At 50.3% G+C, this 27,389-nt stretch overlaps 2 protein-coding genes across 4 annotated transcripts in view; one reads left to right on the top strand and one right to left on the bottom strand.

Annotated features, from left to right (window-relative positions):
* SH3BP5 (SH3 domain binding protein 5) overlaps positions 1-1,701 on the top strand; it is a 45,267-nt gene extending 43,566 nt beyond the window's left edge. Inside the window, exon 9 of the mRNA XM_009908005.2 lies at positions 294-1,701. Within this exon, the coding sequence (XP_009906307.2) occupies positions 294-475 (182 nt within the window). The 3' untranslated portion in view covers positions 476-1,701. The remainder of the gene's footprint in view (positions 1-293) is intronic.
* Positions 1,702-3,517: 1,816 nt separating this feature from the next.
* Positions 3,518-26,331, bottom strand: CAPN7 (calpain 7). 3 transcript variants are annotated; one of them, XM_054161056.1, is made up of 21 exons: positions 26,148-26,331; positions 24,397-24,505; positions 22,923-23,080; positions 20,683-20,750; positions 19,415-19,615; positions 18,682-18,768; positions 17,556-17,682; positions 16,818-16,903; positions 15,656-15,749; positions 13,964-14,110; positions 13,402-13,508; positions 12,259-12,379; positions 11,892-12,036; positions 11,401-11,500; positions 9,769-9,904; positions 8,885-8,960; positions 7,859-8,004; positions 7,169-7,231; positions 5,893-6,023; positions 4,895-4,987; positions 3,518-4,813 (listed from the first exon to the last, which is right to left on the bottom strand). In XM_054161056.1, the coding sequence occupies exons 1-21, from the start codon at positions 26,247-26,249 to the stop codon at positions 4,669-4,671; spliced, it is 2,442 nt and encodes an 813-aa protein (XP_054017031.1). In that variant the 5' UTR covers positions 26,250-26,331; the 3' UTR covers positions 3,518-4,668. The 3 variants fall into 3 exon arrangements, with proteins under 3 accessions (XP_054017031.1, XP_054017033.1, XP_054017032.1); XM_054161058.1 differs by lacking the exons at positions 7,859-8,004; positions 9,769-9,904; XM_054161057.1 differs by lacking the exons at positions 24,397-24,505; positions 26,148-26,331 and having other exon boundaries at positions 22,882-22,998.
* Positions 26,332-27,389: the final 1,058 nt, after the last annotated feature.

Genomic DNA, 27,389 nt, shown 5'->3' with positions numbered 1-27,389 from the left:
ATAAATAATGTGCCCAGAGGAGCCTCTTGCAGGCTCTGCCAGCCTTTGATGGCAAATCCCTTCAGGCTAGAGGGTTGCCACCACCCCGGGCTGCTCATGCTGTAGTTTGCTGATGTGGTGCAGAAGACAGGGCTGACTTCGGCTTGGTTACAGCTTCTTGCTCCTGCTGCTTTTGTTTTTATCATTTTAATCTATTTATGATTTGGCAAAGGAAGCTGCAGAAGCACATGCTGAAGGCTGGAGCTGTGGAATGAAAGACAGGTTTAACATCTGGTTTAATCCTTTCTTTGCAGGAGATAGGGCAGAAGGGGCTGAGAACAAGACAGGCGACAGAGCGAGCAAGAGCAGGAGCGGCGTGCGGAGCGGCTCCGCGGAAGGGCTGGCTCTGGAGAACAGAATGAAGCAGCTCTCCCTGCAGTGCATGAAGATCAAAGAGGGCATCTGTGCTGGCAGGAAGGCTGCCCAAATTGGCTGAGGCCTCCTCCTGCCCTGTCCTCTGTCCTGATGACTGGCAGTATCAATATTTCTAGAGGACCTTCTGAGTGTTTGAAGAACCCTGTGCCAATACCAGATGCCAAACCTTAAGCCTTTCCTCTCAGAATGTGAAGCTGCACTTAAGACGTCCAATCGCTGTGGGGGGCTGAAGGCTTTATTCAGTGACTCCTTTGTAGGCTGGATGAGTTCCCCAGCATTGAAGCTGTGCTGATAGTTCACAGACTTTGTAAATTGTTTTGTAGCAGCCTGGCTGAAGCAATAACCAGTGAAGTTCCCGTGTCAGCTCGTGCCTGGCGCGGGGGCTGAAATTCAAGCCAGACGTTTGGCTTCAGGTTTGTAGGATGGAATGGTCTGTAGATAGCTGTGGATTTCTGGAATGTAGGTGGCATAGTCTTTGAACTCCTGTGTTTGTCTGTGTTACACTGAACTAGGAAAGCTGTTGCATGCGTGGGGTCTGACAGCCTTTGCTCCTCCCTTGGTGGTGGAGTCACATCTGTAAGAACTGGTGTGGAGAGATGGACAGGATGGGAATGCTCAGGGTGCTGGGCCCCTTCCAGCTGCCTGCCCGAGTCTGGCTGGGACACCAAGAGTGATTCCAGTGACCAAAAACAAAGAGTTGGTTGGCCCCTTGCCCTGCCCTGGGAAGTGTTCTTCTCCAGCCCTTTGCTTTTGCTCGCTGCTGGGAGTCATTGATGTGTTCAGGACAGCTCTGCTCAGGGCTTTGCCCTGCCATCTGCATGAAGAAAAAAGGGATTTCCAGTGTAGCTGATTCTGTGTTCTTGAGCTTCTCTGTAGATTGTGCTGTGTGGGGGCTGTGACAGGGGCTGGGGATTTTCTGTGCCCTGCAGGGAGTGTTCCAGAAAAACTAGAGAGGGCTCAGGCGTGTTTTGCCAGCAGCCGTTAGGCAGTAGTAGTGTCTGGTAATTATGCTAATAAGTGGTAGTAAAAATCCTAGGACTCATTGGTTTTTGGTGGCTCAGCGTTTCTGAGATCCCCTTTTATCTGAGCTGTCAGTTTATATTGCTCATTGGATGGGATTTTTAGTATTGCCCCACCCAGGTCTTTTCTATTCTGTTTTTGCAGTCCTGTTGTATTTCGTCCCCGCCACAGCTCGTGTATCTCCTCTCCAGTTCATGTAAACCTCTTCACACTACAGTAAACAGTTTTGTTTTCCACCTTTCACTCTGAGTCTGTGCAAGCTAAGTGCGTCTCAGGTGCTGAGAACCAGATCTTTCCCTGCAGCAGGTGTTGTCTTGGAGTACCCCCTTCCAGCCAAGAGCCCTGCCTGGCACCAGCTCCTCGCGGTACTGGAATCCTCTGCGGTGTGTGAACAGCTGCTGCATCCTACCAGCTTCCTGAACCCTGCACAGGTGATTCAGTTTTCATTCCTATCCCCAAGCTTTAGTCAAGTTTCCCTAAATGCCTTGTAGGGCAGAAAAGAGGAAGCTGCTCTGTCCCTTCACACCTCTGTGCTCCCCTGCTGCAGCCATGCAGAACTGGAGGAGAGTAAACCTGCTTCCACAAGCAGATTCCACACGAGATAGCTGCCACAGCCTTCCACTGTTGTCCCTTGGCATCTTCTGAAGACCTGCAGGCTCAGCTCTGGCTTGGGTTAAGGATCTTGGCACAGTCCACCAGGCCTGGCAGGTAAATTCCCCTTCCCCCATGCAAGCAAACAGGCAGAACTGCATCTCTGATCAATCAGTGGAAAATTCCTTTTATTTTACACTTCATCAAAGCCATCAGTGGAAAGGACAGAGTGACAGGTGGAGGACAAAGGGACAGGCTCTCCCTACTCCCACTTCTTTGGAGCTCTCTCTGCATTCTGCAGTGTAAGGGGAAAGGGGCTGCCTTTATGGGTATAAAAATAAGCCTCTGGTGTATCAAAGTGTGTGTGACCACTTCAGCTGCTCTGAAGTGAGACGGTATAAAGCAAATGGTACCCTGGAGCTGTTCTTCTTTGGTATGTCCACACAACCTACCCCTAACAGGACACAGACCTGTGGTCAGGTGCAGCATCACTGTACAAACAGAGGGATGAAACCTGCAGGGAGCAGGACTGAGGGAAGAGAAGCTGTTGGTACCCCTCACCCATAGCCCTGCCTCTCATCCAGTCTGAGAACTATTTGCACAAGAGTAACCAAGGACTGACCTGTGTCTGTCTGACACAACTCAGCAGGCTCTGTGCCCCCCTGAGCTACAGCCAGCAGCAGCACTGGGGCTTGGCTGTAGCCTTGAAGTGGGATTAAAAACAAGAGAAATCCTAGAATGCTCTCCTTTCAAACCATTGGCTCTTGTCCTAAGGAAAATGTCAGCTTGTGCAGCAGCTCCCTGCAGTTATCCCCCTGCACCATCAGTGAGAATGAAATCCTTCCTTTCCATCCTCAGCTGTCCCTTGGGATATCATAGGAGGTTGTGTCTTTTCATGCTCAAAAGCTTGAATTGCATGGTTAAAGGCAGAGGAGACCTAAGGGTGAAGAGGTATATGAGTGGCTGCCTGGAAGTGAGGTGACACAACCACTGTCCTCATGACAGGGCTCAAGAAATGCTCGTGGCAGAGAGGAAAGAAAAGGTCAGCCTAGGTGCTGCAATTGGAGCAGGAGTTCACTTCCCCCTTCTTTTCCTGGAATCTTCTGTGAAACAATTGGACAGCTTCTGTCCAAGCCTGGCACTGCTCTGAGCTGAGGGCTGCCAGAACTGGGCTTTTCTGGGGAAAAAGGCAAGAAAATCCTGGTGGAAAAATTAATCTGCCACAGCCAGAGGCTGTAGACTAAAGTCTGTAACAATGTTTGTGTATTTCCTTTCCAATTCTTCACTCAAGGGTCCTGTCCTGAAGGGACATGCTAGTCTGGGTATGTGCAATAGAGGAGGAGCTTGGGTGATCAAGGGACACCCATACTGTGCTTGAACCAGCTGCAGCTGTGGGGGTGAGCCCCATCCACTGCCTGGCCTGTGTCAAATAGAGTGCAATTGCAAAAAGACAAAACCCAGTGCAAAAAAAGGGACAAAACCCTGGGGGTGGGGTGGGGAGACAAACCCAATGCATTTTAGGATCAGTGAGGCAGAATTTAAATTCAAGGCTTTGCTATCTTCTTCAGCTGCACTGGATGTAGATCTCCTAGAGAAAGAGCACAGAACAGGCTCCTACAAACTCTACTTCTGCACTCCTCTCACTGCTGACTGTTTCCTGAAGAGCTCTGACCCTGCTGCTGCCACTGGCCAAATGTCTTTCAGTGGCTTCAGCTTGCAAGGACAAAGGCACCTTTCCAAAGCTGTACTTTCTGATAGGACCAGCAAGTGCATCTTCTGCAGCTGTGGTCTGAGGGACAGGCTTCCAACGCTCCTTCCCCAACAGGCAAGTTTTGTTCCTGTCACCTGTGCTGGTGGTAGGGAGTACACTGCCTCCTGGGGCCATCAAGGCGACTGCCAGGCTCTGAGTGCTCCTTTGGGTGCAGAGCTGGCACTAATGCTGCAGGGTGTGCTGCCCACTTCTGCTGCCCAGCTCCTGAATGCCCCTGGGGAGGACTCCCAGAGTACCTTGTACTGTACCACTGTGTGATGAGGTAACAGCTCTGGAGTAACCGGAGTGAGGCCTCAGCTAAAGCTAGCTCCTTCCCCTTCTTTCCTCATGTTGTAGAGCAGCTGAGCACAGCCCTCAGCAGCAGCAACTGTGCACTGCCATGAGAGAACTACTTCAGTGCTAAAAGCCCTCAAGATAGCAGCAGAAGCAGGCAGTGAAAGCTCTTTGGTGCTGAGACTGAAGAAGCAGAACACACAAGAATACTTTTCCTCACATGTTTACTTTGAAGTAAATCTTAACCCCCTAACCCTGGATTTCGGGAGAGGAGAATCTCAGTGTTACTCCCTTAGCTCACTGGGCTTTGATTTGAAGTAAGAAAAGCAATAAATGGAGTTCTGCCAGCTCATGTCACCACCAGCACTGCAGCCTGCTCAGGAGCCAGCCGAGCAGTGCCTGCTCCAACACCATAGCAGCAAACCCACAGCCGACTGCCCCCCACAACTGATGGGGCCAGCAGCGATCCCACGGCTTGGCCTTTAGCATGGGACATCCCTTCCTTTTATGCCTGTGTGCAGTAAGAGTTATTCACCTGCTCCAAGACTGCAGGACAGCTCAAAGCCACCTCTTTGACCAGCAAAGCACAGCTTGTCTCCTCATTGCAGCTGTGACACCTTCAGGGCAGAGGTACTGTTAAAGTCTAAGAAGAAAGGGCCCTCCTGATGGGGCAGGAAGGTGGTGGGGATAACATTGTAAACTCCAGCAACGATATTCTCCACTTCCAAGTAGCAAAATCCACACCTAGGAGAAAGGAAATTCCCTCTTAGAACTAAGCTCTGAAGTGTATTTCACACCTGGAAGGCTAAATCAACTCTTCATTACCTGTAGTCACCACTGCTCTTCTTCTGGAAGCCATGGGAGCCAGGATCTGCTACAGTAGACACAGTGATGAGCTCAAAGCCAACGCTGTACTGCCTGCAAGAGACATGACACTGCTCAGTCTTGGGGGACAGCAGGGGGCCAGGAACAGTAGTACCAAAACCAGACAGTGTCACTGCAGCACATCCAGAAGTGTTGTCACAGTTGTGGCACAAAGGTTAAGTCAAACTTCCCCTGCAAGGAGTGTAGAATTTGGAGGTAAACAGAAGAGGTCAGGTTCAGAACTTGCCTCTATGAAGCACACTTGCCAGGAGCATGCCAAGCACTTCATCCTGCAGTGATAGCTCTGGTGCCAGGCCAGTGTCACAGAGCCTGGGGTGGGACCTAGCTTCTGTCAGAGGAATCCACAGTGGTGAGCTCAGTGGAATTCCTCCTGTTGCACTAGAAGTGGGGACAGTTCAGCTGCTACCTGCTAAGCCATGAGCCCAGTGCAGACCAACCACCCAAGAGCTGCAAGGGCAGAACAAATCCACAGCCATCCCTCTGCACTTCATGAAGAGGGGTCTCCTCAAGGAGGGGAGGATGGCTGGAGAAGTGCTGCCATTGTGTGCACAGCTTTGCAAGAGGCAAACACTTGCCTGCATGGCAGAAGTTACTGCCTTGCAGCACTCAGCACTGATGTTTGAGATCACTAACGCTGTCAAAGCACCACTCTGCAGGGCACTGACAGGAACACTTCTCCTGGCCTATTAGTGGCAGGGGCAATGCCCTTGCAGAGCTGCAGCACCTGCTCAGGCCCCTGTCTGGGAGCCTGCAAGGGTTTGGTATCCTGTGCATTAGCACTGCTGCCAAAGCAAAACAATTATCACTGTTGAGTGGAAGAGGAAGGAAGAGTCTGGCTCTGCTCAGACCTGACAATGAAGGGGAAGAAGGCTCCTGCTCTCCCTCAGGTGAAGGAGGCTGCTGGCAGGGCTGTGACACTCTGCTTGTCCTCTACCCACCTTGGTCCCCGCAGCTCGATCAGTAAGGGTCCAGCCTTGTCCAGCTGGAACTGGTACATGGGGTTGTTCTTGTAGGTGTCTCTGAAATTCCCACAGCCTCCAGCACTGTGCCCTTTCCACTGCCCATTCACCTGAAACAGGAGCACAGAAACACCTGAAGTACTGAGGGTTTGTGCTGCCCCTTCCTGCACACACCCAGAGCCAGAGGCTGCTCCCCTTGCAGCACGCTCTCTGCTGGGCAAGCACAAGTGCCCAAACCTTGGCTCCTTCAGAGGCTGCTGCACTTTCTCAGCTTACATTAACTCAGTAACCAGTGCTTGTTGCTATGCCAGACTGCATCTCACTCCAGACCCGCTCCCCTCCATCCCATCCCATCCCATCCCATCCCATCCCATCCCATCCCATCCCATCCCATCCCCTGTCAGTGTTTGGCTCAGGCACTCCTTGCACATGAGTACAACACTCCCATGTTGTAACCTTTGCAGGTGCTGCCTCCAGCCTTCATCTCTCCACACTCAGGACCAGCATTACAGAGACAAGATGCCCCCAGGGACAGAGGCTGCAAGGACAAAGCCATGCAGGAGGACAAGCACTGCTCAGCTTTAACAGGCCACCTGTTTCCAGGGTCCTCTGCTAGCCATCAAGAAAAGGTCAGGCTTGTGGCACAGGCCAGGCATTCACACACACACAGAGCTGAGAGCCCCTTCTCCTCTTACCTCCCTCCCCTCCCTGGCAGATCAGCACAGCAAGGAGCGACATTTGAACTTGAGATTTAATTTCCCTACCCAGTGCCCAAAACTCCTCCACAGGGCAAGAATCCTACCCTGCCCCCTGCCCCATCCACAGTAACCTGAGCCTGCTCCATGTGGTTAGCCACCCAACAGCCACCTTCAACTCATTCACAGAGGGTTCCAGCCACAGACCTCATCTTCTTTTGAAACATAACAAACAGAGGTCCTGCCCCAGCATGGTTGCCTGCAGTGAGCATTCCCCCAAACTCAGCCCCATTTTAAGAGGCTTCTGATGGAACCAAGTGAATCATCTCACTGCTCCCAGGAAGCTCTGCAGCCACTGGCTGCTCTGGAAACAGCAGCTGGTACCACACAGTGCCTGAGCTCCAGAGCCCAACTGCATGCCAGCATGGCCCCTGCCCACAATCTCAGGTCCCCCTTGGCTTTTGGGCAGCAGTGCCTTTCAAAACCTTGCACGTCCCAGCTATGGCAAAGCCAACCCAAAACCATCCCCCAGAGACCCCCAGCAGGCAGCACTTCCTCACCCGTCTGGAGGTGGTGTAAGGTGTTGGAATCTTGGAGAAGGTGAACTTGCAGAGGGAATACACCTGTGAGAAAGGCAGCAGCAGGTCACACACAGTCCTGTACTCTTCATATGGAATCCTGACATGAGCAGAGCTGCCTCCACAGGGCTCTCAGATAGCTGCTCACCATGATATCACCCCTCAGATAACCCTGTCAGGGCAGTGCTGGGACCAACAGGACTTTGTCCTGCCTAGTTTTTCTTCAAAGACCCATCAAAATGGGAACAATCTGCGTGGTTCTTTTCTCAGTGGCAAAGACATCTCACATCCACCACCACACAGAATTGTTTTGGCTGGGAAAGACCTCTAAGGTCATCGAGTCCAACCACTGCAGGACTCTGCAGTTACAGAAAAACCCAAACACTGGGTGCAAGGGCTTGGAGAAGTCAAGAAACTTTAAATCTTCACTGGGACCTAAAATAGGCTTCTTCTGAGACAGGAAATGTTTTTCTTCTAGGAAAGACAAATGCTTCCCAGCTGCTTCCATTACTAACCCCACCCTCACTGTATTGTCTTAGCTACACATGGAGAACATGATCCACCACTGCAGCCAGGGCTCCATCACTCACAGCCCCCTCCCAAGAACAGCACCAGCCCAGAAGCTGTGCAAATAAAGGGCAGCCTGGCACTCAGCAGAGCCTCAGCACATACCCTGATGGTATAGTGGATGGTGTTTTGTTTCTCATACTGGGACACCACCAAGGTGAAGGTGTGGGGCCCTGGAGAGGTCAGCTTGATCTTGGTCAGGTAGTGAGGGCTGTTGATGCGAATGCCATCGATGTAGGGAGGAGGATCCGCTGCAAGAGAACAGGAAGAACACTTTCTTGGCCAAAAACTCCCCTGGAAAACTTCTGCACTGCTTTGTGCCAGTGGATTTGGCCAGGGGAGTGGGATTGTTGGTGCCAAGGGTAAGCTGTAAGCAGACCTGAGTGCTCTCAGAAGAACAGAGCCTCAAGATTCGCTCACTAAATGACAGATCATCTTCAGTGCAGCTCTGGTTCTCCAGAGAGGTCCACCACAAAGGACAGGACACACCTTCTGTACCTGAAGTACAGTTTAAAGCCCTGCCAGAGCTGCTGATCCATCTCCCACCAGTGTCACTGCTCAAAGGAAACTGCCTGTGGTGCTGTTGGGATTGAAAGACAACAGAAGTGTAGCTGCACCCAGCACCAATGCCCATGCAGGACCCATTCTGAACAGCTCAGTATTTGCTGTCAGTTAGACCTTTGATCTCTGGCCTCTACTTGCTTCTTCCCAGATGTCTCCATTTCAGTGGAGCAGGAATGAATACAGCCAATTCCTTCAACAGGTCCAGGATGAGGTCCTTTTATTTTCTTACACAAAGCAACAGTGGAGAGGGGAAGGGATTAATAATAAACCCATGAAGATCTTAGGGAGGGGAGACCTCAGCTTCACTGCCAAGGACTGAACCTGCTTCATTCAGCTGGCAAAGGTAACCCTGCAGCCTGACCAAGCTACTTCCACAGCAAAGGACTCTCAAGGGCTTTGAGCTCATGAGATTAGAAGTGGTGGTCAGAGAGGGCTGAAGAGCTGCTTCAGGGCTGTTCTGAGTGAGGTATCTGGTTTCAAAGCAGGAAGTGCCCTCCCTCCTCACAAAGTCCCTGGCAATTCTTCCTTCACCTCAGCCATCAGCCCTGGGCAGGAGGGGACACTCACCTGGGTAGTAAACTCTTTTGCCATCTGTCTTGTAGACCACCATGGTGATGAACTCCCGATTGTGTGCAAAGTCATCCTGCAGGAAACAAATCAGGTGGGGATGAGACCTCTGTGGGCTATGACCGTGGCTACACACAGCCCCCTGTGCACTCATCAACCCTGGGACCACCACCTGCTGTCATCTGCTGCCTGCAGGCACTAAGGTGCAGAGCCAGTTCTTCAAAACTCACACCAAATGAATGGCCTCTGGTTGCACTTGCAGCAGTTCAGAGATACTGCAGCATCTCTGGTGCAGAACACCTGTGCTGGGGGGGTTTAATCTTCTGATACCCAGCTGTGTACCTGCTGAATGTGAAGCACACCTCTACACACCAGTAGCTACTGGAACCTGCTGATACAAGCAGAGCCACATGAATTCACAGCTTCATAGAATGAGTTGGAAGGAACCTTAAAGATCATTCAGTTCCAACCTCCTGCCATGGGCAGGGACACCTCCCACCAGCCCAGCTTGCTCAAGGCCTCATCCAACTTGGCCTTGAACACCTCCAGGGAGGGGGCATCCACAATCTCCCAGGGCAACCTGTCCCAGTGTCTCCCTACCCTCACTGGAAAGAATTTCTTCCTAATCTCCAGTCTCAATCTGCCTTCCTCAACCTTCAATCCATTTCCTCTCATCCTATCCCCACAAGCCCTTTTAAAAAGCCCCTCCCCAGCTTTCCTGTAGGCCTTCAGGTACTGGCAGGCTCCTCCAAGGTCTCCCTGGAGCCTTCTCTTCTCCAGGCTGAAGACCCCCAACTGACAGCACAGAAAACCACATAGAGAGGTTTAGAGAGGATGCCCCCAGCACACAGAACAGCTGATAACCCACCCCTCTGCCCCCTCACCTTATCTGTGATGTGTCTGCTGAGCAGGACCCAGACAGCAGCGCCCCCTGGGGGGCACTGGACTTCCAGCCTGTACTGGGGGTTGTTGGCCAGGCTGTAGGCATCCTTCACTGGGCCCTGCTTTGCATCCCAGGTGCTGCAAGTCAGAGAGATGGACACCAGCAGGTGAGCAGGACACTGCCTTGTGCTTTGGCACCCAACACACAGCCACCCTGATCAGCAGCCAAGTGACTGATGGCTGCCTCCCACTGCAAGCCAAGAGGGCTGACACCACACATCAGAGCACTGCAGGCTGGGTTCAGAGATGACTTCACCAGGAGAGTGATCCATCAGGCTGCTGGACCCAGGCAGAATGGTGCTGGGGGACTGCAGCCATGGGAAGCACTCCACTTTATTCAGATTGACCCTTAGGAGAAAAACCATCTGGTTTGTTTGTAAGGATGCCTGCATGAAGTCTTAGAAAACCCAAACCAATAAACCCCCCACCAAAGAACAACTGAGGCACTCTGCTGCCACCTCATGAGCTGCCTAGAGAAGGGATGTCGGGTGTGGCAAACCAGAAAGTGCTGGCAAAGCATGCAGATGTGGACAAAGCTGTTCCTAGGGCCCACTGGCCCTCCCACACCTTTAAACTCAACAGCACAGGCTGAAGGCAGTAACATCAACTGAGCTTCAAGTTACCACCATCACTGCTCCACTTTTTACAGCAGCTGTCACTGTGCCAGGCACTTCCCGACACAGAGGCTCAACAGCCACCAAGTGTGAGGACAGACACTGGCACAGCAAACCCCTCACCTCGCCACACCCCCACAGGACATTTCAGCTGGACACAGAGCTGGAAGGAGCCTTTACAGATCAGCTCAGCAGCTGTACTCTGGGTGAAGCAGCTTGTGCAGAGCCAACAGAGCCAGCATGGAAGCCATGGCAAAATGCAGTGGAAAAATAGAGAAAGCCTTAGCTTCTGGAACAGAAACACAGCCTTACCCTCAAACTGGGTGACAAAAAAGCCTGGATGTCACAGATACTGAGTAGCAGAGAGGGTCCCATGCCTGGAGATATTCAAGGTGAGGCTTCACAGGGCTCTGGGCAACCTAATCTAATGAAGGATGTCCCTGCTGACTGCTGAGGGGGTTGGACTGGATGAGCTTTGGAGGTCCCTTCCAACCCAGACCATTCTGTGATCACATTCACAAAAGTTTAGCAGGAAAAGAAGGTTATTTGTGGTAACTACAGCTGGTGAAAGTGGTATGAAACTCCTGTGCCATCAGAGAACACAGCCTGTGGAGACAACACACCCTGCACAGACTGCAGCTGGCTGGGAAAAGGCATCTCAAACAGCAGCTGGCTCACTGCTTAGAGGTGGACTGGTCAAAGACCTGCTTTCTGTTCCAGCAGAGGGATGTGAGGCTGAGGTCAGAGCCTGGTTACACAGATTTAGGTCCACAGCAACATCAAGGTCACTGGAGTTTGAAGGATGTTACAGATGTAACCAAAAGCAAAGTCTGGGTTGAGACTGAAAGGTGTGAACTTGAGCCAGCAACCTGCTCAGCTGTAAGTAGGAAGAACGAAAGGAAATGTCACATCACAACATTCTGGGAGACACTGGCACACAGCTTTATCTCTTGGACCAACCTGTGAATACATGTAGACTCCTTAAACAGACTTGGGTTCCAACTCAGATAAATGACATCATAGTACTGGCACAGGTCCTCCCAGGAGATCCAGAAAATGCCTGCAAAGGAACATGCTGTTACTGCTGCCTTCCCAGACACCCTGAGTTTACCTTGCCTTTCAGAAATCTCTCTCCAGGCAAATGACACAGCTTATACAAACCAACATTGCTGGAAACTCAGTGTCTGCATTGCTCAAACCCCTGAACTGAACCTTAAGACCCCAACAAAGCAAATTAAACCAAGAAAAACAAGTTAGGCTCTGCTTAATGGGGACTGGCTGAAGCTGTCAGAGCACTGTTTGTTTGCAAGCAGTAAGCAGGTGTGACAGGATCGGGTGTACTGAAAGCCATCAGTAGATGACCCTGTCTGCTGGTCTTGCCTTTAAATCCTAGAATGGCTCAGGTTGGAAGGGACTATCTGAAAAGAGGGTAACTTTCAAAGGCCTGTTACCATTGTCTATCTTCTGAGCAGTTCTGGGATCAAAATTCAAGTACTTCTGTAAGTCTGGGGTCCAGTTCCTGGTGTCGTTTTCACTGTACCGACCCTTCCAGCGCAAGTGGCTCCAGGGGTTTTTCAGCTGCAGAAATCGAAGTCCCTAGAGAAGTACAATAGAAAATGGGCTGCATTCATCTTCTCAAGGTGATTTTTGTACCTGTGTTGGTATATATACATGGAAGGTGGACCAACAGCTCCAGAAAAATACAGCATCATGAAGCTTCCTGGAATTTCCCAGTGGAGCTCAAAACAAACTGTATTAGCCCAGCAGCCACCCATCACAGACAGGGAGCCAACAGGCACCCTCAGTTTCACTCCATACCTTATACTCTCTTATGTCCAGCACTGCATATGCATGGGTTGGAACCAAACCCCACTTTTCTCCTTCCTCTTCAGACATCACTCCTGTTGCTGTTGTGATGAGGACATCTCCCTTGTGAAATCTGTTCAAAGAGAGGTGGAAGAGAGCTTAATTAAAAAGCTTCCAAGTTGCAAACTACCATTTTCCAGGCACTGTAAGAAAGCTGAGGAGTGAGAAGTTGATGCTTCCACACTTTTGCAGATGCTTACACTGAAGTTGTGTCCCCCCCGGCACAGGCCTTGCAGGGCCTGAATTGTCAGCTCACAGCCACCAAGTTCTGCAGTTGTTAATGTCATAGCAATTGCTGCTGTGAAAACACAGCAGCTGTTGCCCAGCTAAAATCCCAGCACATGCAATGCCACTGGATCACAGATCAACACATTGCCAGTTCAGCAGAGGTGAACACCAGTGATGCTATAATGGCTAGATCCCACCCCAGCTGCAGTCACACCTCCAAATTGCAATGTCTGAAGAGCTGTTGACAACCAGCTGAGAGCTTCTCCCAGCTGTAGAAAGAGTCATGCTCTCTTACCATCAGAGAATTCATAGATTCATAGAGTGGTTTAGGTTGGATGGGACCTTCAGGATCACCCAGTTCCAACCCCCTGCCATGGGCAAGGACACCTCCCACCGCCCAGCTTGCTCAAGGCCTCATCCAGCCTGGCCTTGAACACCTCCAGTGAGGGGGCATCCACAACCCTCCTGGGCAACCTGTTCCAGTGTCTCCCCCATCTCACTGTCATGAATTTCTTCCTAATCTCCAGTCTAAATCCACCCTCCTCAAGGATGTTTCACTCCACAGAGCATTCCCTGCTGTTGCACTGAAATGTATCAGAAACTGGTTGCATAAAACTGCTTTGGAAGATGTCAAAGTGCTCAAGAACTGGCATTTACAAGGCCAGCTGTGGCTGTTACCATAGGGGAAACTGCTCTGGCTGCAGTCCTGATATGCTGCTGCTCCTCCTCCAGGAGGTTTCTTCTTCCAGAAAGCACAGCTTTAGCAGTACTGAGATGCTCTCTGTGGCCACTGCATTGCTTTTGCAGTGCTAACACAGCTACCACACAGCAAGCATTTGCATGACTTGGGGAAGAGCCAACTCTGACCTTTGATAAAGCATTCTGAAGGTGCTGTCTTTATTGAAAGCCTGATTATCAGAATGCATAGCAATTCTTTCAGGTATCCAGCCAGTCAGGGCATGGAGATCAATGTTCTGAAAGACAGAAATCAAATGCACACAGTAACAGTACAGCTCTGCACAGAAAGGCTCAAGATTAAGACTGTATTAAAAACCAAACAACACCCAAACAATGACATTATTTGATTAGTTTAGGACAACATGTCCAAATAACAAAGAAAAGAAACCCAAAACCTCAAGTGAACTGATGAAACAAAGTGGAATGTCAGAGTAGCAGAGGCATGAGTGGTGTGGTTGATAATTCTGAAGGATGGGATGTCATTCAGAGGGACCTGGACAGGCTGGAGAGGTGGCTGAGGAGAATCTCATGAGGTTCAATAAGGCAAAGTGCAAGGTCCAGCAACTAGGTCAGGGCAATCCTAGATATCACTGCAGGCTGGGGGTGATGAGATTGAGAGCAGCTCTGCAGAAAAGGACTTGGGGGTGCTGGTGAAGGAGAAGCAGGACAGGAAGCAGCAATAGGCACTTACAGAATTGGATCCAGGAAAATCATATCCTCCCATGACCTTCATGTAAGCCTTTTCTATCAGTGACACCCACAGCTCGTTCTTGTTGTTAGAGTAAGAGCAGAGAAGTTCCCCACTGTGATCAACAGGTAATTGGTCATCTATGATCACCTGTGTGCCAGAGACAGAAGGCATCATCAAGTCTCTTGGAAGTGCTACCTTGAGGCTGCATTCCAAAGTGTTTCTGACTGAACAGATGTGTAACAGTTTCTCTGTTAACTGCACCAAGCCTCCAGAATGCCTTAACATCTACCTAGGGAGTGAGTTAGCAACTTTTTGATCTTGAAGGACACGTTGTAAACCAGGGTGAGGAGACACAAGCTAAGGAATTGATCAGCTCAGCACGCAGCAAATGTGCAAACCAATGCCAGGTAAGAAAAGCTGATGGTTAAGGAAGATCCTTATTGTTATCTAGGAACCTGGCTGAGTTCAATGAACATTTAGTTGTCCTGAAAAGACTCACCACCATAAAAGGATGATGTGGGGAAGGGGATGCTTCCCCAGATGACCACCACAGACCCAGACAGGTGTGTCAGTGTTTTGCCAATGCAGCAGGATGGAAATACACAGATGTGTTAAACTGTACCTGTGCAAACCTGTGGCTATGGGATAGGCAGGAGGCAGATGTGTGTCTGACAGGTACTGCCTTGTAAAGCAACCACGGAGAGCCCTGGGTAGGCAGGCTAGATCTGTGAAAACATTGTGCCTGGCACCCAGCTCCCAATGGAGCAATGCCCCCTCTCTAAGCATGTCTGTTTCAAGAGTCAGAGAACAGAGGAATTCAAAACCCAAACTCATTAACATGCAGCTCCTCATACACAGCCAGACCTGACCATGGTTCTCCACCCGCTGCTGGTCTACACAGTGGGAGCTCTGCTGCCAGCTTTGACTTGCCCTGGCTCACACTGGGAGACCTGGGATCACTTGCCTTGCTCCTCCCTGTGCAAAACAGTGGTGGTGAAAGCATGCTCTTGGGATGTGTCTCCTGCCTGTTGTAAGGAGCTGCAGAAAAGCCCAGCATCAAAAGGGAAGAAAAACCAAAATATTCCTCACCTAATGAGGAAACAGAGCATGGACTGTGCTTGGCAGCCAGCAGCTGTTTCTCTGTAATCCTAGAATGGCTCAGGTTGGAAAGGATCTCAAAGCTCATCTACTCTAACCTCCCCACCATGGGCAGGGACACCTCTCAAGTAGGCTCAGCGGTTCAAGGCCTCATCCAGCCTGGCCTTGAACATGCCCACAGAGGAGGCAGCCACAGCCTCCCTGGGCAGCCTGTTCCAGAGTCTCACCACCCTCATACTGATGAGCTTCTTCCTCAGATCCAGTCTAACCCTGCTCTCCCTCAGCTTCAAACCATTCTCCCTTGTCCTGTCTCTAGACACCCTCAGGAAAAGTCCTTCTGAAGCCCTCCTGTAGGATCCCTACAAGTTCTATCACAGCCCTTTCATAGTGTCTAGCTCCACGTTTACATTTCTCTTGTGGAAAGGAAAAACCACCCAAGGCAGCAGCTGCCAAAGTGTACCATTTTTCCTTCAACACCACTTGCCAACAAAACATATCTAAAGTTTTTGCTGTGCAGACATCCTCAGAGGAAAGCAGACAAAGCCTTTCAAATATTTGCCTTAAGCAGTATGAAGTCACCCCCAAGCCATTTACCTTTCTAGGCACACCATTGATGTGAAGCTTCACCATGTATTTGCCACATGGATTATATTCTGGCTCTCCTTTCTTATTCTGAGGGTAAATTATGCTGTTAAAAAAAACACACAAACAAAAACACAAGCCCAAACAGAAATCAACAACCAACAGCTGGAGGACACTGACATAAGTGACACTGCTGTACATACCCAGTGGGATTAACAAAGCCTGTGCCTGGAATTTACACTGAGCAGAGAGATGGAAATAGGAATGAAATAGCTCAAACTTAGTAAAAATGGCAGGGATTGTTAAATAGGTTTGAATTTCCAGGCCTGGCTCTTGCTGCAGTTTTCTGGTTTATATAGTTAAGAAAAAAAATAATAAATCAGAAGTAACCCATCTGTTCTGGCAACAGAAGCAAGGCACATAGATTTATCTGGCTATTAAACAATGGATATTTACATCTCTGCAGAGGAAACACAATATTTGCCTGAATAGGTCAAACACTGGAAGGAGAAGTCAGTGCATGACTGCTCCAGTAAAGAACACAAGTTCCATTTGAACAGCACAGGTTAAAACAACCACCAAATAACCCAGGAACAACATCCACACACTGGTCTGCCAGCAGGCTCCCAGCAGGGCCTCCTACACCTGGGCACGATTTATCACAGGGGCCAGCTGAGTGGGACTGAGATGGGGCTGTTGTGTACTGCACAGCAGCTGGCATTGCCAAGTAGAAAAAGAAACCCAGAAAGAAAGTAAAATTTCTACTAAAACCAAACCAAAAGTTTCCATACTACTGATTCCCTCTCCAAAGCACATCTGCAGTTAGACTCCAGGGTCTGTACATGCCCCTGTAGAAAGGTGGCTGCCCTCTCACACGAGTCTCAGGAAGGTGAGGGTGACATAGATGCTATTTTTCACTCTGTCACAGAAATATTGCAAAAGCTCAGCAGCATTAAGTTGGATATTAAGAATTTTCTTCCCAGCAAGGCTTCTCAGGCTGCCCAGGGAGGTGCTGGAGTCACCAGCCCTGGAGGGGTTTAAAAGATGAGTGGATGTGGTGGGATTGTGAGCTCTAGGTGAGTTGTTGGACTTGATCTCAAAGGTCTCTTCTAACCTCAGCAGTTCTGTGGTTCTGATAAGTCTGAAAAGGTCTCAGGAAGCAACAGCTCTTTACCTTGTGATCAGTTTTTTGTTGTACCTCCTCTCATATGCTGCACTGATAGCTAGTGATGCCACAAAGGAACAGTCTGATACTATTGTCTGTGGAAAGGAAAGCAGTGAGAACATTTACTAATCACTTGGATACTTAAAAGACAAAGGGGGTGAGGAGAGGGAAGGAAAAAGGGGAAGGATTTGAACCAAGAGGAACTGCTCAGTGTGAGCCCCCTCCAAAGCAAGCCAGTTTGGATTCTTCATGGCCATCAGAAGAAAGTGCAGGTACCTCAGCATTCACCCACTCCCTGCCTCCCAAAACAGTGTCAGGCAAACCCCCTCCAGTGCCGATTTCAGAGCAGCCTGGGCCAGCCGCAGCTCTGCACTGAACAAGGCATTTCCACTCTTCTCAGGGGGCCACTTTGCTTCTTGTCCAATTCAAACATCAACATCTTGCCCTTGTTTTTTTCCATGTAGTCAGTTCAGTTAAGTGAACAATTTGCTGCAAAGTACAGCTTGGCTTTTTTAAACACTACCCTCAGCACCACCCCAGGAAAAGAGGATTTCCAGCTGGAATTCCTGCCTTTCACTGCCACTGCTAACACCTGTTTATTCCACATGGAATCTGAAGTGACACTGTCTTAAATAAAGAGCCAAGGGAATCACCCTCACATCAGGGTGTTCCTTTCTGAACAAGGTGGGCTCACACAGCCTGCAATAACCTGCTACTGGCACAGGTGCCTCTTGAAGAACAACTCACCTGCTTGATGCTGAAGCTGGACACAGTATAAATCATGGTGGGGTTATTGGTGATGTCATCCGGTCGCACCCACCTGGCAAACATTGCTTTCTGTTTGGGGGATAAGGGTAACTTCCCACATTTATCACTGGATTTAAGAGGGGAAAGGAAAAAACAGTAGAAATGGATCAACAGCAGATCAGAAAAAACTTTTCATGGTATGTCCAGGCTTACACATGTCTGAGAGATGATGCAAAATACCTTCAGAATCATCACAGAGCTGGAAAACATTCCAGTCACAACCTTCTCTTCACAGGGAGCTGAGGCAGAGGGAGCTAAGCTCATGAGCACACAGTAGAAGCAGGAAATGGGCCCAAGCTGCCAGCCCAGAGCTCCAAAAGGCCACTTTCAGCCTTATACTTACAGCCTGAAGAGACAGATGCAGAAGCACTGCACAGCAAGATAAGCTTTGATTATAGGATCACAGAATGGTTTGGGTTGGAAAAACCCTTTAAGCTCATTGAGTCCAACCATTCTCTAACTCTGCCAAGGCTGGTGCTAAACCATGTCCCTCAGCACCACATCTCTGCCTCTTGGAAACACCTCCAGGGATGGGAATTCAACCACCTCCCTGGGGAGCCTGTACCAAACTTGGAGAACCCTTTCAATTGAGAAGTTTCTTCTCACGTCCAGCCTAAACCTCCCCTAGTACAATTTCATGCCATTTCCTCTTGTTCCACCACCTGAAAATAGAAGAGGCCAACCCCCACCTCACTGCAACCTTTCCTCACGGAGCTGTAGAGAGCAATGAGGTTTCCCCTCAGCCTCCTCTTCTCCAGGCTAAACAACCCCAGCTGCCCCTCACCAGATATGTTTTCCAGACCCTTCACCAGCCTCACTGCCCTTCTCTGGACGTGCTCCAGTGCCTCAGCATCCCTCTTGGACTGAGAGCCCCAAAACTGAACTCAGGACTCAAAGTTTAAACAGTTTAAGATCAGACTGGAAGAAGGGAAGTGGAAACAATTATCTCTTCCTGAATTATGCTTAAAAGCTTAGTGTCAAACTCTGAAGGAGAAAACCCAGAAACAGCCAAAGTGGGAGAGCTTTGGAAATAACCCCAAGAGTTCAGTAACTGAATGACACTTACGAGAACGGCATGGGGAAGGCAAAACGTTCCCTCAGGTCCACACTCATGAAAGGGACATACTCAATGCCATTGATTTTGGAAGTTTTCCTACCAGACATAAGACAACAGAGAGATTGTTACAAACCTATCTATCATCTTTCAAAGGCTGAGTTTCAGAAAGTAACAACAAAGTGAGTTTTGAAAAGCTAAGACAGCACTTCTGAAGACAAGACACTCCACCTGGAATGGAAGTGACACCAAAAGATATTGGATGTAACAGAAATGAGTTTTTAAACACTCTGCTTCCTCAATTGCCAGTGAAGAGGCAGTTGTGCAGTCTACGAATCTTTGTACCTTGGCATCTTGGAGACAGATCTCTCATGAGCTCAGTCAGGTAGCTTATGGGCGACACACCAAAATCATGGAATGGTTTGAGTTAGAAGGGACCTCCAAAGGCCATCTAATCCAATCCCCCTGCAATGAGCAGGGTTAGTGAGGCTATGGGAAGTAATCCTGGCAGGCAGTTGCAAGAAGTTGTTTAAAAACACTCTGGAAAGTCTGCTCTGAATGACAGCCACTGCTTACATCAGCAGAGAGAACACAGGGATTCACTGGGTGTGGGTAACTGCCCAGTGGGCTTTGGAGAACCTGGGTTTCCAACCTGTGTTCTACACCTCCTGCTTCAGCTGTGTGAGATGCACAAAGGACATGAGCACAAATGAAAGCACTTTGGAAGAACTCATCTCCAGCTTACCTGAGCACTTCTATCTCCTCTGCAGTGTACCTCTGACCTTGAGGTTCACTGGCTTGTACTGCTCTGATGGTCTGTGGCTTGTCATTCAAAGAGAAATCAGGTCCCAGTGGAAAGAAGGTTCTGACTGGCTGATTTGGTTTAGCTGCCGTTGACTTCTCCTTCTGAGATGACTTGGACATAGATTCCTTCAGTGCCTCTGCTCTGAAGTGAATAAAAATGCATTTGGTGTACAACAGTGATGAAAATGCTGCTCTGGTTCAACTCTGCTTGGTTCACATTCCAGCATGTGAAGTGGAATGAACAATGAACAAAGCCCAAGCTGACCAATAGCACTTTTCCTAAGAAGAGCCCATTTCTGATGCCAGCATTCCTTCATTCTCAGAACAAGCCCACCAAAACAGAGGAGACTAATTTGTGTCCTCTGCTTCAGGATTTGTCTATCACAACAGCAGTAAGAACCCACCAGCACCCTCACAGCCCAGCTTTTCAACTGCTTGGAGACTGTGTTTTCAGGAGCCAGGTTTTGCTGCTGCTGCATTAAGCAGCTGGACAGTCCCACATGTGCAGAATACAGGGGCTTTGTTTCAATGCAGACTGCGGAGTGCTGAAAACTTACACTGGAACTGACCCCAAGGCAGCCTTTCATTTGCCATCACACAGATGGTGTGGGACAAGTTACACTGAACTTACACTTGTGCAATTCATTCCAGGTAGAAACTCCACTAGATCAGCCCACACAAGGAGACTGTCACACCCAAGGTAGGCATGTCCCAGTTTCCAAGCTGCTGCCTTGTGAAGGGATGCTGACACCCTGGTGCTGCCCTGGTTTCACAGAATCAGAGAATCATTAAGGTTGGCAAACACCTACAAGTCCAACCATCACTCAACCACCATGACCACTAACTCCTAAAGCACCACATCTACACACTTCTTGAGTACCTCCAGGGATGGTGACTCCACCACCTCCCTGGGCAGCCTGTCCCAATGCCTGACCACTCTTGCAGCAAAGAAATTTTTCCCGTTCTCCAACCTAAAGCCCCAAAGAAGCTCAAAGCTGTGGAAGAGCACTCCCAGTTTATCTCTCTGAAGATAAAGGTGTACACTGGCACTAACCTACACACACAGCCCTCTCCTGGCTGCCTGTCTTGGGATGCCCAGGGGGCTGGCACCCCAGCTGCTGCCTCCAGCAGTGCTGCTGGGACTGCAGAGGAGCCAACTCTGCCCAGAGCCCAGCACACAGCACCCCAGAGCCAGCAAGCAGCACTCACCTGTCCAGTGCCTGCCGAGCCAGCTGCTTCAGCTTCAACTGCAGGCCTGCTTCTGAGGTTTCTGTAGCCTTAGGTGCAAAAGAAAAAGGCACACATCAAAAAATCCCCAAACCCACAGGTTTGATAGGCTCAGTCTGCCCAATTGCACACTTAAACAGATGACAGCAAACAATAACTGGCTGGGTTTTTAACCCAGTTTGATTTTGAGGCGAGAAGTCTTTTCTTAAATCTCAGCACAAAAAGCATACCAAGCAAGGCATCATTTTGCTGATCTGGGGAATGCTCCTGCAACAGCAGTGGTTATTTTGGAAGCCTTCATTGTTAAGGTTAATTATTTTGGCAGATATTTTTTTATGTATGCAACACTGTACACACAAAATCTGCCAGAATAATTAACCATAACACAATATGGGCAGAAAGAAGACAAGCCCAGAAGTTAGGTATGCTGCTGAGCTTAGAGGTGCTCCAATTCTCTTCCCCAAATGAGTCAAGCCATGGGTAACTTCAGAAAAAAATTTTGGGGGCTTATTTTCATAAAATACAGAACAGGATTGCTTGGAAGCTAGCAATCTTGTTCTTGCATAGAATAATCTGACAGGGCACCACAAGAGTGCCAACTTCTGCTGCTGCCTTTTGGGAGGGCAGCTATGACAGCTCAAGCTAAGCTCTCTGTGAGAGGCTCAGCATGAGGGGTGGCCTCTCCTGTGGCACCCATGAGCAGGGTTCATGTTCTGGCTTTATTCCATGACTGATCTTTCCAACTTGGATAGGTCAGTTGAGGAAACAAAAGCAAGCTACTTCCACCCTGAGAAACACCACTAGAAACACTCTGGAGCTGCTGACTGGAAAAGACTCTGGAAGATATATGAAAGCAAGCAGTGGAGATGGAGCACCTTCATCTAGGAGCCAGCCACAGGAGAGGAAGAATGGCTGCTCTCTGAGTACTTCATAGTTAAGGAAGAAACAAATCTCTCCACTAAGGAGAAAGCAGCAAAACTTCAAGAGAGCAGTTTCTTCCATCTTTTCATCACCCCCAGGGACAAAGCCTAGAGTCACCTCAACAAAATAATATGCTAAGCAAGATTAAAAGAAACTCCAGCAGCATCTGTATCTTATGAGACACCTGACAAAAGCAGGTGAGTTAATAAGAGACAATTTCAGGTTAACTTCAAGATCTCCAAGCAATATTTGCATGCACTGACACAGCAGCAGGAACACAGCAGAGGAAGAGGAGTGTGCTGCCAGGGAAGATTTTATCTGATAGACTGAAAATATTCTGTTCCAACCGCTCAGGTGGAAAAACTAGGGCAGCTCTATCACCTCTGTCTGGTTACACTATCACCAAGGGCTTCTTACCCTCCAGAAAACCAGTTCACAGAATTCAGAGAATGATTTCTCTGACATGTAGCAAAAGTAGCAGTCCCCTCCCAACAACCCAGGTATATTTATATGACAAAAAGGGCAAAGAAGGGAAAAACAGACTTGGTGGAGTTACATTATGATGGTGAGCTCTTCCTGTAAAGAGTTAGTGAAGTCAACTGGACTCGAGGGAAAAAAGCAGTACCTGTAATTACCTCCTCCATCATTCACATAATGGCCAGGTCATTCTTGTCATTAATTTCAGTGTGAACTCAATTCACTCCTAACAGTTTTAGTGCTGAGGACTGAGTAATCAAGTAGTATTTTTTACTACTAATGTTTTCAGAAAGTGCTACACAAAAAGGGTCCCTTCAGTTACTTCCTTTAATGCAGTCATAAAGTAATAGAGCCGACACATCAGCAAGGCACCTTCAGCTTGAGCTGGGTTTCCTTTCTGTTTTAGTGTTGTATTTGCTCCACAGCCAAAATTAGCATGGGGAAAAACATGCAGCTTACATGGAAGTGGGGAGGGGGCATGGAAATATTCCAGAATACATGGGGGAGGAAAAAAATATTCCAGAATACATGGGGGAAGGGGAAAAAAAAAATCCAGACTATTCCTAGTCTTTAATGTAAGATGGCTCAGGAAAAAACCAAATCACAAGGCCCCATAAATGCAGGTTGTTAAATAACAAGATTACAAAGATTGGAAGAAACACTGAAAAACAGTGGGGAGGAATAAAAAAAAGTCTTTTACAATGGTTTTTAGAAATCCAGGTACTTTGTTTTTAAGCCAGCCCTTAAGGGTCAGTCACTTGTGTAAGTGGAAGAATTTCTTACCATCACGTAATTCAACCAAGTTACCCTGGGGCTTAACATACTGTTTGCAAACAGAGCTCCACTGCCTCCGTATACAGCTCCACAGCTTCCTCTGCATTGCCTTTATCATCTTCATCAAAGGCCTGGGTAACCAGGAAGTGAGCACGCTCCAGGTCCAACTGCTGCTTGGACTTCAGGGGGTCTGTGTTCTGGCACTGAACTAAAGGAAAGGGAAAGGGTTTAGTTTTACTCCCTTACCAGCACTGGCACACCAGCAGCTTGAAGCAGATGCTATAGTCCCTTTCTTACACCTTCACTAACATAAAACTTTGCATCACTTGTGCAAGCGTATCACTCCTGGGCAGGACAAGTTCCTCAGGTGTCACCTCATCTAACAGCTCTGCTGTTGCCCACGATGCCCAGAGAGGTAGTTGAGGCCCCAGCCCTGGAGATATTCAAGGCTTGACAAGGCTCTGAGCAACCTGCTCTGGTGGAAGATGTCCCTGCTGACTGCAGGGGTGTTGGACTGGATGACCTTTGGAGGGGTCTTCCAACCCAAACCATTCTATGATTCTGATGCCCCAAAGGAGGAGAGGGAGTGCACCCCTCACCAAGGCTGCAGACCTCACCAAACTGACCCCTCCAGCACACAGCAGCTATTCCAAGGGACCTAGACAAGCCAAAGCAGCTGAGGGAGCATGGCCTCTCCAGCCAGGAGAGATGGCTTTGTGAGGGACCCAACAGCAACCTGGCAGCAGCTGCAAGGTCAGCAAGAAAACAGATTCAGGCTCTTCACCACTAGGCAAATAAAGGGAGTGAGAGCCAGTGCCTGTCAACTGAATCCAGCTAGATATTAAATAAAAATAATCAAGTCCCTAGGATAACTGCACCTGGAAACAGCAGCACCAGGGAATTTCTTTCCTTTGGCTTTTTCAAGACCTAATCAGTCTGGTCAAAAACATCAGCATCTGCCCTGCCCTGAGGAGGAGACTGGTCTAGAGACCTCCCAGGGTCCCTTTCTGGCCAAGTGATTCTAGGATCCTGAGAGCTGCAGGTGTCCAAAAATGTGACATTTTGGTCTAAGCATAAACACTGAAAGTAGATCAGACAAGGAAATCCTTTCAAGAGCAAAGAGCTCTTCTACCCTCCTGGTTGGCAATTCCACACAAACACCAGAACCCACTCGCTTCAACCCCACCATGAGCTGAGCCTCAGGTGTGACTTCTGACTTGTTCCTGATCAATTTCTGTTGCTATACTTCAATTGCTTTCCCAGGTTTGCTTGCAGGTGTGGTTCCTAAGAATATTTAGAAGAACAGCACACCCATACCCAAGCCCTCAGGGAGGAAGTCTCTGCTTCCTTTCTGATGCATCAGCACTGACATGCCTGTTGTAGTGGGGTGCTCCTTCACAAAGGACAAGAAACCCAGAGCAATGAAAACCAGAGCAGAGATTATTGATACATAATTCACAGCACCGAAAGGTTTTCCATTCCATTAATTTGAGCAGAAGTTTAATTAGAAAGCTCCTTACCCACCTGCTGAATGGAGAGCTTGAACTCTCTCCAAGTACTCATTTATCTTTTCTTGAATGTTTTCCAAGTTGGACCCTGCCATCCCAGCATAAATCAAGGCTTGTGCAGCCTCCTGCAGGGAGAAGCATTGGAGACAAAGTTAATGTTTGCTGCCTAGACAATTATCTGCCACAAAGAGGGGGCCTACAGCAGGCACACGCTGCACAGAAGCCAGACCCCACATCTGCAATAAGCCTTAGAGCAGGAAAACTCTGACGGAAAGAACAAGTTGCAAGTTCTGAAGGAGTTCAGGATTGTTTGCTCACACGTGGGACAACCTATAAAGCAATATTTTGAAGGTCTGTCAGGCTGGATCTTGGGACTGTCTCTATAGCAGTGCATAGAATTAGGAGATAAAGCAGTCACTGAAATCAGTTAAGCTCAAAACCTGCTTTTTCTTTTCAAAGATGTGGATTTAAGGTTGGGACAAAAAACCAGATCTACTTGTACATTATTTGCATTTAATCTGCTAAAAAAGAGAGCAAAGCAACACAAAAGCTTTTCAAATCCCAGTGGAACTTTGGTTTAGGAAAATCTTCTATTTAAGTACTGCTCACATCAATCTGTCAGATCACATCTACAGATTTGAAGTTGCCCAGCTCCTCAAGCTGTGCTTTCTGAATGTTTGCATGTACACAAAGCACGGGCTCCTGATGGCAGTCTCCTGTCAGGAGGGGGCCCCGACCCCCATTATCTGCATTAAGGCTTTCTCCACACTGCACACAGCCACCTGCAGTTGCCCAAGCTGCCCATCCAGTCACTAGAGTTATGAAAACCATGCAGGGCTCAGCAGGGCTGGAACAAAGAGCCAGAGCTGCCACAGTCTCAGAAGCACCTGGAGAACTGTGCACTTAGACCTCACATACGTAAACTTCATTCATCCAAGCTAAGAGCCAGCTTAAAAACAAATCCACCTCTTCCTCCTCCTCTCTTTCCACACTCATGCAAAGGCCACCACCACAACACGTTTCAAAGACCCCCCAGTGCTCTGGAAGTCCAAGGCCAGGCACAGGGCCCCTCACAGCTGGAAACGGCTTTGGGAGGTGATGGAAGCTGTGGCATGGGCACTGCAGCAAGGGCAAACGCGGCCTCCAAAGGAACCCCCGCTGGCAAGGCAGAAGTGAAGGCAGAGGGTATGGAACCTTAACACAACTTCGCAAAACGTAAACCTAACAACCCGAGCGTCCCGACACTGGTGAAACACGCACGATGGGCGCACCAAAGTCAGCACACACCAGCTGCTGCCTACAGATACTGAGCGGCACCGGATCAGCCTCGTCACATCCTTGGTTGCACCAGCCTGAAGCTGCACAGGAATCAGAGATGATTCACTCCGGCCTCCAGCCGCCCGCCCCGCCCGCGGCTCCCAGGGCGCTCAGCGCGACCGACACCGGCCGAGCCGCCAGGCCCGGCGGGGAGCTGTCAGGAGCAGAGCGCGGAACCGCCGGGGCTGAGGATAAAGCGCCTCCAAGCGGCGCTCTCGTCCCCAGGGCAAGCCCAGCAAGGGTCGGGAGAGGCAGCGCGCCGTACTGCCGGCAAGGCCGGGCCAGGCCTGGCCTCAGGGGGGCGGCGGGCCGCGCTTCTCCCCTTTAGTGCCCCGGCCCTCGGGGGGCTGCGGCCAGGGCACAGGACTACCAGCACTAGCGGGACCTCGGGGTGGTAAGGGACTGGGACACCAAGGCCCTGAAGGAAGCGGTGGCCGCCACCCGCCGTACCTTGTAGTAGAAGACCGCTTCCTGGTAGCGCCCGCTCTGGTCCCGCTGCACAGCCAGCTGCGCGAACTTCACCGCGTCCAGCTCCAGCGCGCTGGCGTCCATGGCCGGTTACCTACCGCTCCTGCCACCCGCAGCAGCCGCAAGGCCACTCCCAGCCCACGGCCCCGCCGCCGCCTCCCGCCGCTGGCCCCGGCCGCCCCGCCGCGGCCCTCAGACGGGAATGGGCTGAGCGAGCACCGTAAGGGGCGGGGCGCCGCGAGTGGGCGGAGAGTCGTGAGTGGGCGGAGTGCCTTGAGTGGGCTGAGTGCCGTGAGTGGGCGGAGTGCCTTGAGTGGGCGGAGTGCCGTGAGTGGGCGGAGAGCCGTGAGTGGGCGGAGAGCCGTGAGTGGGCTGAGTGCCGTGAGTGGGCGGAGAGCCGTGAGTGGGCGGAGAGGCGTGAGTGGGCGGAGAGCCGTGAGTGGGCGGAGAGCCGTGAGTGGGCGGAGTGCCTTGAGTGGGCGGAGAGCCGTGAGTGGGCGGAGAGGCGTGAGTGGGCTGAGTGCCGTGAGTGGGCAGAGAGCCGTGAGTGGGCGGAGAGCCGTGAGTGGGCGGAGTGCCGTGAGTGGGCGGAGTGCCGTGAGTGGGCGGAGTGCCTTGAGTGGGCGGAGTGCCGTGAGTGGGCGGAGAGCCGTGAGTGGGCGGAGAGCCGTGAGTGGGCGGAGAGCCGTGAGTGGGCGGAGAGCCGTGAGTGGGCGGAGAGGCGTGAGTGGGCGGAGAGCCGTGAGTGGGCGGAGAGCCGTGAGTGGGCGGAGTGCCTTGAGTGGGCGGAGAGCCGTGAGTGGGCGGAGAGGCGTGAGTGGGCTGAGTGCCGTGAGTGGGCGGAGAGCCGTGAGTGGGCGGAGAGCCGTGAGTGGGCGGAGTGCCGTGAGTGGGCGGAGTGCCGTGAGTGGGCGGAGAGCCGTGAGTGGGCGGAGAGCCGTGAGTGGGCTGAGTGCCTTGAGTGGGCGGAGAGCCGTCCGTGGGCACGGCTCGCTTTGGCCTCAAGAGCTGCCTCTCATAGACAAACAGCTTCCTCCGAAGCTTCACATTGTGGCCATTTCTGGGAGTCCTGGAGGTGCTGTACTGGGTTCCCAGAACAGCAGAGCTGAGAATCAGACTCACACCAACAGCAAGCTGGGTGCCAGGCCCGAAGCACAGCTGAGGGTCTGATCCGAGGTGAAGCTGATCTCAAAGTGCAACGAACAGCCCAAAGGCTCTGGCAGC

The sequence above is a fragment of the Dryobates pubescens genome, chromosome 4 (genome assembly GCF_014839835.1).
Source record: "Dryobates pubescens isolate bDryPub1 chromosome 4, bDryPub1.pri, whole genome shotgun sequence".
Lineage (NCBI taxonomy): Eukaryota > Metazoa > Chordata > Aves > Piciformes > Picidae > Dryobates > Dryobates pubescens.
The sequence above is the reverse complement of the archived record's forward strand: the minus strand, read 5'-3'. Positions and strand labels throughout refer to the sequence as shown.